Below are 15,733 nucleotides of genomic sequence, written 5' to 3' on the forward strand. Positions count from 1 at the left end.
GCACCCGCATGGGAGGCCCGGAGGACGCTCCTGGCTCCTGGCTTTGGATCAGCGCAGCTCCAGCTGTTGCAGCCAATTGGGGAGTGAACCAGTGGATGGAAGACCTCTCTCTCTCTGCCTCTCTTTCTCTCTCTGTGTAACTATAACTTTGAAATAAATGAATATTAAAAAAAAAAATGGGGAAGAAGTTGAAAGCAACAATCCAAAAGAGGAATCAAGAACACTGCTCAGGTGCGTGGCGGGCTGCTGGCTGGTTGTAGGGCAAAGGGCAGCTGCAGGGCTTGTTCAGGGCTGGTATCTGAGCCAAGGACATTGTTCACAAGCTACCCCCTCCACCAGTCATTGTTGTAGCTGGGCACAACTGTGTTAGAGGAGTGGGTTGGGGAGGAACACGTAGCTACTGCTTGTGAGACGGGGAAGAAGCTCCTGGCTCCTGGCTTCGTATCAGCACAGCTCCAGTTGTTGTGGCCATCTGGGGAGTGAACCAGTGCATGGAAGACCTCTCTCTCTATCTCTTTGCCTCTGCCATTCTAACTCTGCCTTTCAGATAAATAAATAAATCTTTAAAAAAAAAAAACCTCCAGACACTGCCACATGTCCATGGGGCAAAAAATATCAGTCCACGGTAACTAGGCAAGACCCACCTCTAAGCAAGGGCTCACTCTTGGGAGGGACCATGTAACAATAGGAACATGTCTATAGATTCCCCTGCATGCAGGGGGGGGACTTTCAGGACTGAAATAAAAAATGTTCCAGGACAAGCAAGAGTTTCCATGGGGGAATCTGGCTGAGCAAACAAATCAAAAACCCAAAACTCATAACTGCTGGCAGCTAAAACAACATGGGCCGCCACTGTCACAGATAATCCATATTTAGGAAATGGGCACTCACTGAGCTGGTATGCAGAAAAGACACTGCAGGTGCAAACGGGACATGTGTAGGGTGGGGAAAGGAAGGCCCTTTACCCGTGTCAGAGGAAATGTCAACTCAGCAGGTGGACAGGGCAGGGCAGGTTTGATGTGTCCATGGCGCCTGTTGAGCAGGGTCCTCCCTTGCTCTTTTCCAAAAACAGAAGTTCTCCATGGCCAAAGATAACAGGCTCCCATAAAGAGAGGTTAAGCCAGGAAAATGCCCTACAACTAACCATCCTGATTTTATTGCCATTTTGAAGCAGACAGTTTTTTATGAAACTGATGGGGCTTAGGTTGAGACTGGAAGAGAGAAACACATTCCCGTGTTGCTGCTGCCCTGGCTTAAACCAAACTGTGGCTGGGAATGCAAAATGTTCCCACCAGGCATCCTGGAGGAGTCTCCTGGAAGACTTGATTAGAGCAACTAACTGGAAGTGAGAAGTAACACTGACCAGCTACCCGCCCCCCCACTTCTGACCCTCATATTAATGCCAGGAGAAGCACTGGGCAGGTTTCCCCTACATTTATTTTCCAGACTTTCAATAATGAAACCAGTCTTCAAGTAGATAAGACCACTAACACTGAGTTAGAAGTGGCATGGTCAACATAAAACCACGTATACAGACTCTGGTTCAGATCAATGCACAATAAAAACATGGTAAAAGGGCACCCAATTAATTCAAGATCAATAAATGTCAAACTCCGAAGACTCAGTGCAGAGGGAAGCCTTACTGTACGCAGGGAGATATTTTGAGTAGAATGAACGGCAAGCTGAAGAAAACACTTGGTTTAGGAGTGGAGAAAACAGTATACAATTTGCTTAATGCGAGCCCCAAATTAGTAACCTCTTGAGAGAGGCTTAGAGCAGCAGCCCACCTAGCATCATCAGTCACCCTGAAAAGGTTCTTGCACCATATGTTCATCATAAGACACGCCACGGCTGCAACGGACATGGTGGCTCTCCCTGCCACGGAAGGCACACCAAGCAAGGGACAGTGAGATGGGCACTCCAGGTCGAGACTGACATTTCTTTTTAGATCCTGGCAAACTACAGGCTTGATGATGACCACCTGTAGGTTTTTGCGGGATGCCTACCACAGGCGAAGCCTTCTGACCACCCTCAGAACCCCAGCTCCTCCACTGCATGGCTGCATGACCTCGGGCACATTTTCAAACCTTCAGCTCTCTCCTCTTTAAAGTGGTGATGACTTCCATTCTGCAGAGTTTGGTAGGAGATGATGTGAGGCTGTGAACCTCAAGTGCTTTGTGCAGAACCTGGCTCCTTCTAGATGTTCGCCCAAGGAGAGCTGCTGCTACTAGAGCAAAAGTGATGAACTTCAAATGATAACAGTCAATTCTCCCACAGCTTCCAAGAATAGAAAAGAAGATCAGAGAATCGAGAGATCTGTTTGGTGTGGAATACAAGCACTTCTCTGCTACAGCCTCACCTTCTGAACCATAAGGGAATTTGGTTTCTGACTGCTTCCCCCAACACACCCATGTGCACACACATACACATTCCAAGTTCATCTGTCAAATAACTAGGGGCCAAAGGCTTTTGTCAGTTATAGGAAGTTTTTTAACACAAGACAAGGGACTAAGTGTGAGCTCCTGGAGGAAGAAAACCATGATTGCCATACATACTCTCGGATGATTTTTCCTACTCATCGCTCAACTCTGGGTGCCATCAGTCTGCTCATACTCCTTTCTAAACCTGAAATGTCTTTACTCTCCTTCCTCCTTGTCATCTCTGAATCCTTCCAGCCCCAACACAAATTCCCCCTCCCTTGCCTGGCATTCTTCTCTGACACCCCCAACCCCAGCCCTGGGGCAATACTAAGCTCTCTCAAGCTGTCTTTAGTTTTTTGGTTTCTTTTTTTTTTTTTTTTTAATTTTTTTTCTTTTTTTTTTTTTTTGACAGGCAGAGTGGATAGTGAGAGAGACAGAGAGAAAGGTCTTCCTTTTTGCCGTTGGTTCACCCTCCAATGGCCACTGCGGACGGCACATCTCGCCGATCCGAAGCCAGGAGCCAGGTGCTTCTCCTGGTCTCCCATGCGGGTGCAGGGCCCAAGCACTTGGGCCATCCTCCACTGCCTTCCCAGGCCTGGAAGAGGGGCAACCGGGATAGAATCCGGCGCCCCAATCGGGGCTAGAACCCGGTGTGCTGGCGCCGCAAGGCGGAGGATTAGCCTGTTGAGCCAAGGCGCCGGCCTTGGTTTCTTTTTTTTTAATCATGTAAGATTTTCAAATCTTACTTTTTTGGGGGTCTGGTTGTAAAGGCAATATATAATTATTTTAAGAATTCAAATATGGGGGCTGGCGCTATGGGGCAGTGGGTTAAAGCACTGGCTTGAAGCGCCAGCATCCCATATGGGCACCGGTTCTCGTCCCGGCTGCTCCTCTTCCGATCCAGCTCTCTGCTATGGCCTGGGATAGCAGTAGAAGATGGCCCAAGTCCTTGGGCCCCTGCACCCATGTGGGAGACCCGGAAGAAGCTCCAAGCTCCTGGCTCCTGGCTTCGGATCAGCACAGCTCCAGCCGTTGCAGCCATCTGGGGAGTGAACCATCGGATGGAAGACCTCTTTCTCTGTCTCCACCTCTCTCTGTAATTCTGACTTTGAAATAAATAAAATAAATCTTTTAAAAAAAGAATTAAAGTATGATAGAAATATATAATGGGGGAAAGAGGCAATGATATCTACTAATACTAGTCCTACTAATATCTACTAATATTAGTAGATATCCTACTGATATCTAGTAATACTAAAAGTCCATGGAAAAACAGAATTAAAAGGTAAGTTTATGGCTGAAGGCATTGTGGCATGGAGGGTTAAGCTTCTGCTTGCTTCGCCAGCATCCCATATTGGACCACTTGTTCAAGTCCCAGCTGCTCTGCCTCCCATCCAGCTTCCTGTTGGTGCACCTGAGATGGCGGCAGAAAACAGCCAAGGACTTGGGCTCCTGACACCCATGTGGGAGATCAGGATGGAGTTTCAGACTCCTGGCATCAGCCTGGCCCAGTCCTGCCTGATGCAGGCATTTGGGGAGTGATTTTGCAGATGGAAGATGTCCTTCTCTTTCTTTCTCCCCCGCCCCACCCCCGTTACTCTGCTTTTCAAATAAATGAATGAATGAATGAATAAATATTTTAAAAAATAATATACTTTAAAAGAAAAATTTATTTTGGTAGAAACATATTTTGAATTTTCATGCCTCATTTTTTCATAATATGTGTTTCCTATGAACTTCTTGAAGATGTCTCATACATGGATTTCAAAAATTTTTTGCAGCAAAATAAACTGATGTTAAACAAAGACATTTATTTATTTTTTTATTTGAAAAGCAGAATGACAGAGGGTGAGACAGAGTGATTCTCCCTCTCTCTCTAACCTTTTAAATAAATAAATAAATATTTTTTAGAAAAAGGGATTAGGGGCTGGTGTTATGCCATACTAGTTAAAGCTGCAGCCTGTGACACCAGCATCCCATATGTGAGCTGCTTCTTATCCTGGCTGCCCCATTTCCAGCTCCCTGCTAATGGCCTGGGAAAAGTAGCAGAAGATGCCCCAACTATTTGGGCCCCTGCTACCCATGTGGGAGACTTGGATGAAGCTCCTGGTTCCTAACTTCAGCCTGGACCAGCCCTGCCTGCTATGGCTATCAAGGGGATCAATCAGAGGATGGAAGATCTCTGTCTCTCCTTTTCTCTCTTGTAACTCTTTCAAGTAAATAAACAAATACATCTTAAAAACAAAAAAAGGATTGGGTCAATGGAGCAGACATTTAGCCTTGCTGGTTAAGATGTCGGCATCCTACACTGGAGTTCCTGGGTTGGAGGCCTGGCTCTGGCTGCTGACTCCAGCTCCCTGCCAGTGTGAATCTTAGGAGTCAGCAGTGACAGCACAACTGATTGGGTTCCTGCTGCCCATGTGGGAGACAAGAACTTAATTCACAGCTCCCGGCTCTGGCCCTGGTCCTAATTGTTGTGGGCATTTGAGGAAAGAATCAATGCATGGGAGTTTTCTCTTTCTCTCTCTCAAAAAAAAAGGGGAGGGGTCCAAGAAAAATATTTAATCATGTGAAAAATTTCCTGGGCCCGGCACCGTGATCACTTGGCTGATCCTCCACCTGCAGTGCCGGCGTACCATATGAGCACCGGGTTCTAGTCCTGGTTGCTCCTCTTCCAGTCCAGCTCTCTGCTGTGACCTGGGAAGGCACTGGAGGATGGCCCAAGTGCTTGGGCCCCTGCACCAGCGTGGGAGACCAGGAGGAAGCGCCTGGCTCCTGGCTTCAGATCGGTGCAGCGCACTGGCCCTGGCAGCCATTTGGGGGGTGAACCAATGGAAGGAAGACCTTTCTCTCTGTCTCTCTCACTGTCTGTAACTCTACCTGTTAAACAAATAAATAAATAAATCTTTTTTTAAAAAAAGAAAAAAATTCTTATGCCATCAAGTTATTTTATCCCATTAAGACTAAAGCCAGTTTTAAAGTAGTATATGTAAAAGGAATTTTATTTTGTTTTTAAAAATGCAGACACAGATATGTGGTAAAAGACTGCCTGAGGATGTACAAAAACCAGATAAATGATTTTTTGGGTGATGGGGAGATGGGATTAAAGTGCCTTTTACTCTTTTTTCTGTGCTTCAGCCTATTTTTCAACTTTTCCATGATATTATATAATCAAAAAAGAAAGCACAATAGAAGGTTCTTACAAATAGGACAAAGGCTTTCACAAGACATTCAACCCAGAGTTATTTGATAATACAAAAATACTCATGCCCAAAAATCGATTGATAGGACTGGTTATATAGAAGAAATTTTCCCATCAACACGCTGAAATCATACACAGTCTGCCCATAAAGATCATATTTTCCAAGAATAACTGTAATATAATACTTCTCCTAAACTGATAAAGAGTTCTCATTTAGCAAAATGACAACAGGAAGTTGAAAACAGAACAAAACGCATTAAGAAAAATGCAAACAGCAACAATGATAACAAAAAAAAAACAAACCACAATCTAAAGCAAAATGCATTAAAAAGAAAGAGTGATGTTTGGGGCCAGTGCTATGGCATAGTGGGCTAACCCTCTGCCTTTGGCACTGGCATTCCATATGGGTGCTGGTTCTAGTCCCAGCTGTGCCTCTCTTCCTACCTAGCTCTCTCCTATGGCCTGGAAAAGCAGTAGAAGATGGCTCAAGTACTTGGGCTCCTGAACCCATGTGGCAGATCTGGAAGAAGATCCTGGCTACTGGCTCTTGGCTTTGGGTCGGCACAGCTCCGGCTGTTGTGGCCATCTCTCTCTCTCTCTTTCTCTCTCTGTAACTCTGCCTCTCAGAGAGACAGGGAGAGGGAGAGGGAAGGGAGTGGGAGAGAGAGAGGGAGAGGGAGAGGGAGAGGGACAAAGTCCTCCACTCACTGGTTCACTCTCAAACTGAAGCCAGGAGCCAGGACCCAGGCATTTCTTCTATGTCTCCCACGTGGGTCCAGGGGCCCAAGGACTTGGGCCATCTTCTGCTGCTTTCCCAAGTCATAGAAGAGAGCTGAATCAGAAGTGGAGCAGCCAGGACTTGAACTGGTGCCCATATGGGATGCCACACTGTAGGTGGTGGCTTTACCCACTATGCCACAGCATTGGCTCCAATAAATAAAAACTTAAAAAAAAAAAGAGAGAGATACACTCCATGAAAGCAATCATTAAAAAAAAAGAAAAAAGAAATAGTGATGTTTAACTTTGATAAAAGGTGCATCTCCCTCAAGAGGCTACACCCAGGACAAAGATGATCTTACCTAACTGTGTAGCTTGGAAACAGGTAAGGCCATGACCCAGAAGAATGCAAAAGCAATTGGCCATCCCCAATCACCATAAACAGGTCACTCAGAGAAAGTGGGACAAACCATGAATAACCCCAAGTCATGCTCACGATATGTAAGTTATATACTTACCATAGAATAATAGTGGAAGGAAATTATTAAAACGTGAACGGGAGCTGTTTTGCAACGGAGGGTTCTATGTGTTCTTTTGTCTTTCTCTTTCTTGTATTTTTGCATGACGCACATGCACTTTCATAATGGAAAAGAGGAAAGTTCACATCCAAAGAGAACGAAGGACCACATCACAGGGTGATGATCACAGCGCGCCACAGCATGTGCTGACCTGGCTCAAATGAGCCCAGACGCCCCACACAGCTGTGGACAGGGAGAGGCAGGGCTTGGCGAGTGGCTGGCCTGAGGTGAGCTCGCCTTCCTTGCTGCACATGCCGGCTTCTTTCAGAGCTGGGCCAGACTTTCCTTCCAGGCAGCTCAGGGGAGGGATTTATAGGCCCGGAGGGATCCAGACATCTGTGCTGGAGTCTACCGGCAGGGCTAAACTTCCTGGTGAGAGGCAGACAGAGTGCCACGCAGTTGGGCTGTCCCTCCCTGATGCTCACAAACGCCGCCTTTGTGCTGAGGCCCAAGCCCCCAGCCCAGATGGGTGCGGGGAGGCAAGAGAGAACAAACCTTGCAGTGTCGTGCTGCACGGTGGCTGCAGGGACCACTCACAGTCACGACTCTGCTTTTAACGTTGCTTTTTAGAGCTGAGCAGTCCTGGCTCCCCCAGAGCTAGCCCACGGCCTCCCAAGGAGCCAGAGAGAAACTCCAAGCACTGTGCTTGGGCCGAAGTCATCTCTTGTTCTACAAAGAAATGAAGCCAACCTGAGAGACCTAACAGAATAGCCTGAGGGACACACATGTCTCTAAGCTGACAGGAGCCGGGGAAAAGGGATATGAAAACAGAGAACCAAAGTGCATGATAGCCTGGAGTCATGAGTGGAACAGAGAAGTCACACATAATGCACACCTGTGGGTAAGGAATGAATGACTGAGAGGTTGGGGACAGCCATACAGTCCTTGTCCTCTGCTCCTGCCCTATTAGAATAGGCACCAAGACACAGACAAAATGGGAAAGGACAGGAACTTGGCCCACTGAACAGCCCACTGGGGCCTGCTCTTCCCCTACCTCTTCTCTACACTCCAGGCTGCGCGAGCACCCTCTTCTGGTCTAGCTGCTCAGGGGAACTGTTTGCAAAGTGATGGATTGCTGGGCTGCTAGGACTGGAAATAATGCGGCAGAACTTGCACTGCACGCACTGCCATGAGAACCAGGGAGACATCTTGGGGACGAGATGGCATTCTCCATGCTTCGTACCCCATCCTGCAAACACAGCTGTCCAACTCTGCACATAACCTTCGGGGTGTGTTTCCATTCATCGACCCCACAAGGATTCGCTCAAGCACAAGCACACAGCTCCAACGCCCTCGTGTCTGTGTGCTCAGTCACCATGAAGAACCGTTCTATTTCTGCAGGTCGTTTCTGTCCAACACGTGGAGTATGGAGTCAGCTATGTCTCACGATATTTGAAAAAAGGACATTTACAAATTATTTTTTAAAATCCTTTGAGGTTTTAGAAACCAATTTCCGCATGTCTGACCCTCTCTGGAGCCTGGTTTTCTCAACCTTGCTTATTTTCAGTCTGTTGGATTTTAGATAAAGCTTGGTTTCTTTTGTCCCCGTTTTTTAGGTCAACACAAATTTCCAAGGTGATCAGCTATTTCCTGCAGTGTTCCTTGGGGAGGATCCCCAGAAACGGGAGAAAAGAAAGACTGCCAGGATCGACGATGAAGAATATTAAAGAGAAACGCAGGCATGGCAGGGCTGACACAGGCACAGCAAATGCTTGGTGCTGATTTTCCCCAGACCCAGAAACACAACCACAGAAGCCTACAGGGTGGGCAAGATGATGAGTGAAGGGGCCAGGTGTTAGAAGGACGAGTGAGAAGAATGGGGACACCTATAGGTGACAGCTGGCTGGTTGCCAACGTCCAGCTCATTACTGTCATGTGGGAACCCAGGCCCAGCCCTGCCATGAAGCAACGAGAAGGCAACTCTGTCTAGAACACAGCAATGCGAGGGCAGGGAGCTGAGTCTTGTACACACCAAGGGCTCACTCAATGCTTGGTGAAGCAGTGATGGCCTTTCTGGGAAGAGGATGGGCTGTCCCAGGAGAAACAACAGGAAGAGATGGCCAGCAAGGTGGAGGCCCATAACCAATGGAGGAAGCAATGACAGAGTGAACCTGAGCCATGGCCATGGGGATGGGGAGGAAAGGGTGAAATGCAGTAGACAAACTAAAGAATTTCCAAAATGCAGAACTCAGCAAAAGACCAGATGTGCAATAGTAGGGCGGTGATGAGTCTTCCAGGGGAAGGCCGTGATGAACTTGTCTGGAGGGCCAAAGGGCTGGTCATGAGGGAGAGGAGGCAAGCACATTCTTCTTCACAGCTTCAAAGCCCTTCATCGGGCTCCCCAGACGACTCTACCCTCTTTCCCCTTTGTTCTCCCACAAAGGGGACCAGGGGATAACCCAGAAGCCCAAGCACTGAGAGACAGACTCAGACCTACAGCTCATCAGCTGAAGGGCTGTTCATTTAGGAGAAACTCAGCAGAGCTAACAGAGGAAGGAGATAAGCGTGGGAGAGGGACAGGGCCTGCGAGAGAGTAGCAAGAATGACTTGCTCTGCAGCCATGGCAGAGCGGCCCAACGGAGGGGAGAAAGAGCTAAAGAACTCCAGACAGTTCTCAAGTCACGGGACACGCCTAGGAGACACCTGGGATTCTGGTCCACGATGTTCTGCAAAACTCAGGAAGCAAAGACAAAAAATACTGCCAAGCACAAGTATTCAGGACAAATAGGAAATGGCAGACCCAAGGTCACTGCTCAATGAAACGGAGAGAATCTTGATGGCACGACTTCCGTGGGCTTCAGTGGATTGTCACATTGGGCCCGAGGCCTTGGACAAAACTGTTTTCACCCTAAAAGATAAACCTCATCAGTAGTTTCAGAACAAGAATAACCACAACCACTTGTGGACTGAAAAACTATCTTAGTAGCTAATATGTACTGCTTAGCTAACTAATTAGGACGTAAGTGATTGTTCACTGGGGCCAAGGCAGGAAACCAAGAACTGTGAACACTGTCCTGTAAGTCTTTACGATAATTCTATCAAGCAACTGGTGGTGTCCTGCAACATGTACCCATGAGTAATAAAAGCAAAACCTGGAGAGGTTAAAGCACCTGCCCATGGTGACAAAGTCTGAGCGACAGGCTGAGGTCAGAAGGAGGTCCCTTACTGCAGGGCTCTTGTTCTAGGCCAAGGGTGAGCAAACATTTTCTGGGAAGGGTCAGAGAGCAAATACCTTTGGCTCTGCAACCCTGGTGGACTCTCTGACAATTACTCAACTTGGCCACTGCTGTGTGAGAGCAGCCACAGACAATGCACACACAGAGGGGCACAGCTGGGATGTGACAAAACTTTATTTATGGGCTGGAAAATTGGAACTTGGTACAGTTTTCACATCATGGCTATCATTCAGATTTTGGTTTATTTCCCCGCAAGCATTTTAAAAAGTAAAAACCATTTTCAGCGGATGCGCTGGAACAAAACAGGTGGCCAGCTAGGCTTCATGGACATGTGCAGTTTGCTGGCCCTGGCTGACACTGCCCTCCTGTTCACATCATGTGCTGGTTTCCTTAGGATGCCCACAGATGTTTGAGGAGAAAACCTGTGATAGCAGATCTGGCTGGGGAACGTGACTCAGGAATGCAACTGTGACGGAAGAGCAGCAGGAAGGGTGCCAACTCCACCCGACCCCAGGTTGCAAGGTGAAAACACCTTTCTTCCTTTCGGTCCCCTCACTTGTGCTCTACTACTGAAAGCATGAATGCAGGTCAAGCTGTAACCGGGGGAAGATCTGGGTAGGACAGGAATGTCCCCTCCAGCAACAACAGGGCTTTTTTGTAACCAGGAGCCCACCGTGCCCTTCTTACCTGCAGGGTTTGGCTGAAACGCTTTAATGGTGTGGCCTTCACGGGGGGGATGAGGTTTGCTAGTGACGTGACTCTGGAAAGAGGTTTGACCCGTTTATTACTGGGCTCCTGTGGAGTTAAGAAAAAAAAAAAGAAGAAAATGTCAAGGTCAATTTTGGGGACAATACAACTGCGCCATATAATCGCATGCAATTACGTGAGCTGCACACCGATGTGTGGAATGTAAACAGTGCCCTGTCTTGCTCCAGCTCTGGGAGAAGAGCTGGTTGAGCAGCCAGGGAGGGGGAAACAGCAGGGGATGATGGCAGCGGTGCTTTTGAGAGCGAGCATGAGCATCGGAAAGGGGCAAGGACATGCCCCTTATCTCTCACCCCCAGGATCTGCCAGATTCTAATTTGGAAGCTGCCACTTTGTAAAATCATTCTCCCCATCCCTTCTGCAGGGAAAAGTAATGACCTTGTCAGGCATTTGTCTTTGGTTGCTTCTGGTTTCATCTCTTTCAAAACCTTTGCACCAGATTGCCTCTTCTTTTTCGCAATGGCATTTCTACAGCACAGAGGTAGTTTACTCAATTTCTTAAAAATCACAGTATTTTTAAAAAGAACTTCTATTTCTGGGCTCTAAAAAAGCATTTTGTATCCACCGTGCACCTGGAATGCACATACTCATATTTACAAACAGCAACCCGACAGCAAAGGAAAATGTACGGAGAGAAAACCCTGCCATGGACTTCAGCATCTATACTATTTATAACCACAAGTTTTGAAGATCCCCTCCCCATAAATCCTCATTTACAGATCTGCGACTGACTCCCAACCAAGCTGACAACTGAAGGGGAGCAGGGACTTCGCTGATGAAAATGACACAAATAAAACCAACAGACTATGGGGAAGAAGAGACGACAGACAGAACGTTCTACAGAGACAAAAAGAACAGTTACCCTTGCTTTCCTAAGTTCCATCTGACCTGGAGTAGATGATGGACAGCACATGAAGACCCCAAATTTCGATGGAAAAAGCCCAACTCGCCAACTGTGACGGCAAACCTCAATCATTTCCAAAGGGAGCCTGCAGCTGCTCATCTTTCCTTCTCAGCCATTGCTTTCCAAGTTTCCAGAGTGAACCCAGAACTTCAGCTTCTCCAAGGCATCCCGGCAAGGTGCATAGCAGGTGCCTGGGAAAAATCTTTCCTGGATTTAGAATCCTGCTGAGATGTTATCTTGCCATTTTATGCCCTCGCCAGCTTCAGAAAGCAGATTTCTTTGAAACAGACTGTCTCCAAGCTTTCTGGCATTTAAATGGACAAATTAAAAAACTTAAAAAAAAAAAAGGTTCAAAACGATCCCACGGTGTGGGCAAGAACAATTTGACGATTTCTTGAAGCAAATATTTTTCCAAGACGAAGAATGAATCTAGAGGCTGCCAGGTACCTCTTTTGCTTCCTAGGATGCTAAGGTGAATGGGTAGCAGAAAACTCTCCAACTCTGGGAAGGCTCACTTCCAAAATGCAACGGCTGAACCTCCCAACAGGAGATGATATGGTCCTTCAATGATGTGAGTGCAAAACGCAGAGGTCCAAAAACCCTCCTGCTTTCCAGGGGACAGTGCCCTTCAGGATGCTCCTCGCCCACGGCCTGGCTCCTGAGCATCTGTGCCCGGAGGAGGATTTTTAAAAATGTATTTTACGTCAGAGCTGCACCACTGGCGTACTGAACGTGCGCGTGCACATGCACACACACATACACACACACTCTCACACTCACAGCCTCTTGAGCCTTGAGCATCCCCTCAATTTCTCTAAATGGCTTCTGCTTTAGCTAGAAATGCCAGGGTTGTTATATCACTATCTTCGGTGGCACAAACTGCATTGCAGCAAGTAAGGAGACAGAGGACTCCCTGGGGGAAAAGGACTTAGTCTCAGATAATTCTGCCTGTATCTCAGAGTGCAGAGAATCTGGGTCTCATTTTTAGGACAAAAGCTACTGGGTTACAGATTCCATCTCAGAAGTGGGAAGTGGAAGGGAGAACAATTGGGTTCTTTTACTTTAAAAATGGGAGGGAGCACGGTGCACTTGGCAGGATGGGGATGATCCAGCTCTGTGCCACTTGCTGTGTCATCTTTTCTAAGGTTCTGCTGACTCCGCTGCCCATTTTACATGACCCAGGCAGACAGGCACTTTCTGCACAGCTACAAGATGCAGATCCAGCCCCCCTGTGGCTGAGCGCTGTGCTACCATGCGAGCTTGTAATTAAAACCACTTTCCTCAGGCATTGCCCATTTGGAGATGAACATCGGGCTACTCTCTGGCAATCTGACATTCCCGGGCTGCGAGTGTCTTTGCAGAAGTCATTGCTGCATGATTTAGTGCTATGGTCCAGCTGTGTTGGCAGGTGCAAGTGCAATACCAGAACACTGACAGGTTATTCCAGCTATGGGGGAAGCTTTATGCTTGACCACATGAGGGAAGCATGAATTACGGTGTTCTCCTTGAGGGCTTTTGTGAGAATAGGAGATTAAAAAAATTCTTGGCCTAATTTGATTTTTCTTTTCCATTTACTCAGTATGTCTCCAGCCACATTTTACTGCTGTCTAAAGAGAGCCCTCAGGGGAAATGTTTCCAGATTCTAGCTAAACAGCTCCACTAAGAACTAGCAAAAGCAATTCCGGGGATGCCTTCAGGCTTTGCAGGGAGGACAAAACACAACCTGCAGAGAAGCATCCTCTGACAACCTAAGCTCGGCAAGCTCTCCACTCAAACCAGGAACAAGTTGTCCTGTCAAGTGCAGACAACACCCTGCCACGTGATTTAAGGATGGGGCAAGACGGCAACTCACTAAAGAGTTTTTTTTTTTTAAGACATTAAGCAGTCTGTGTAGTCAGTATTTTGTGAATAACAAGTTTTGTTCCAACTTTTCCAGGCCTTCTAATTTTTTCATTTTTCTTGTGTTACTGCACTGGGTAGGACTATCTATATCTATATCTATATCTATATCTATATCTATCTAGTCCTATATATATTTATATATATAAATAATTACAAGCTGACAGAGTGGGTACACTAGTCTAATTCCTGGTTCCAAAATAATTATTATTAAGATTTCATCATTAAGTACTGTGTTTGCTAAGCGTATGGAAGGCACCTTTTATCAAGTGTAGAAAGTCTCCTTCTGCACCAAGTCTACTGAGAATTTATCCTGGATTGCTATGGACTTTTGTCAAACATTTTTTTCCTCACCCATCAGAAGACAAGGAGGGGGAAAGTAAAGAAGGAAAAGAAAAAGAGGTGAGAGGAAAGAATAAAGGAAGGAAGGCAAAGAGGTGCTATGTTTTCATAAAGGAATCGATTCAGCAGTTTAAACTATGAAAAAAGGGGAATAAAGTACTCCATGTGCTTTATTTTAATGAGTTTCTGCATTAAATGGATTTGAATATTTTTTCTCTAAGGAATACAATCGTTTGTATGCCCTCCTCATTCTTCCCATCAACAGGTAAAAGTCAAAGCAGACTTATGTAAGAAAATGCTGATCATATCAATACAAGCTAGTATAATTTTTAAGTCCTCAAAAGGTCGTTCTGCTGAAACAGAAACAGCATACAGGAAGCCCCCATTCTCCCTGCACTTCAATTCTGCAGCCCGAGTGAGGGGCTGGGATTAGCAGGACATCACACCTGCAGCTGTCCTGAGACTCGACCTTCACCGAGCCATGACCTTCACTGAGCCACAAGCACAGCCCAGGAGGGACTGGAAACGCAGCACAAGCACTCTGTGCAGGGCAGGGCAGTGTGGCTCTGAGCTGCTCTACAGCCGGCCAGGAGCAAAGGAGAGGTGGCAACTGACTGTGCCAGGAGGTAGCTGATGGAGTCACACAAAAGCCTCCCCGATGTTTGGAAGCATCAGGGAAGCATTTGCAGGCTGCACGTGCAGGGTCCTGGTAGGAACACTCCAGGTGGTCTTCGTCGTGCTCAGGTTAAATAGGAAGCTACAATTGCACAATGACTGAGAACCTCTGGTATAAGTAACAACAACAACAACAAGCTAACAGTAGTCACAGGACCCAATACTGGTCACAGTCTCAGTGCTTTACAGATATTAACTCATGTGCTCCTTCTAACATCCCTTCAAGGCAGCTCCTGTTATGATCCCCATTTTAGAGATGGACAAAGTGAGGCATGGAGTGCTCAATTTGTTTAAAGCCATTATGCTGAAAAAAAGGTGGCCAGGATTTAAACTTGAGAAGGTAGACTCCAGAGTCCATGCCATACAACCAGGGCTTGGTTAATGCTTTGCGAGTGGCCAGTTATTTGACAGGTAAAGTTAGACAGTGAGAGAGAGACAGAGAGAAAGGTCTTCCTTCCATTGGTTCACTCCCCAAATGGCTGCTACGGATGTCGCTGTGCTGATCCAAAGCCAGGAGCCACGTGCTTCTTCCTGGTTTCCCATTCAGGTGCAGGGGCCCGAGCACTTGGGCCATCCTCCACTGCCCTCCTGGGCTACAGCACAGAGCTGGACTGGAAGAGGAGCAACCGGGACTAGAACCTGGCACCCATATGGGATGCCAGTGCCGCAGGCGGAGGATTAACCAAGTGAGCCACCGTGCTGGCCCCCAGACTCAAATATTTTATTGAGACTTTGTGGACTGTCCAGCTTCTGTGACAAGTACCTGAAGACCTTCTGTTACCAACTCTGAACAATATATAAATAAATGAGTATGGCTATGTTTCATTAGACCTTTATTTATGGACACTAAAATTAAAATTTCATATAATTTTCAAGTCACAAAACGTTAATCTTCTGGTTGTTGCTAACCATTAAAGAACACAGAAGCTATTCTTATCCACTTGAGGATGAGAGGAAGCGTGCTATATGATACCTGTAGGCAAGAGCTCCCTGGCCAGAGGGCCTCAGCTTCAGCTTTTCTGCTGTGACACGTTTGAAGACAACTAGGCCCAGGT

The 15,733-nt window shown here is 46.9% G+C and overlaps 1 protein-coding gene across 4 annotated transcripts in view; it reads right to left on the reverse strand.

The window, feature by feature from the left end:
- ARHGEF3 (Rho guanine nucleotide exchange factor 3) overlaps positions 1 to 15,733 on the reverse strand; it is a 336,022-nt gene that overhangs the window by 37,533 nt on the left and 282,756 nt on the right. For all 4 annotated transcript variants that reach the window (XM_062201120.1, XM_062201117.1, XM_062201118.1 and 1 more), the window contains one exon: positions 10,781 to 10,888. In XM_062201120.1, coding sequence (XP_062057104.1) covers positions 10,781 to 10,888 — 108 coding nt within the window. The remainder of the gene's footprint in view (positions 1 to 10,780; positions 10,889 to 15,733) is intronic.

Source organism: Lepus europaeus, chromosome 9 (genome assembly GCF_033115175.1).
Source record: "Lepus europaeus isolate LE1 chromosome 9, mLepTim1.pri, whole genome shotgun sequence".
NCBI classification, from domain to species: Eukaryota; Metazoa; Chordata; class Mammalia; order Lagomorpha; family Leporidae; genus Lepus; species Lepus europaeus.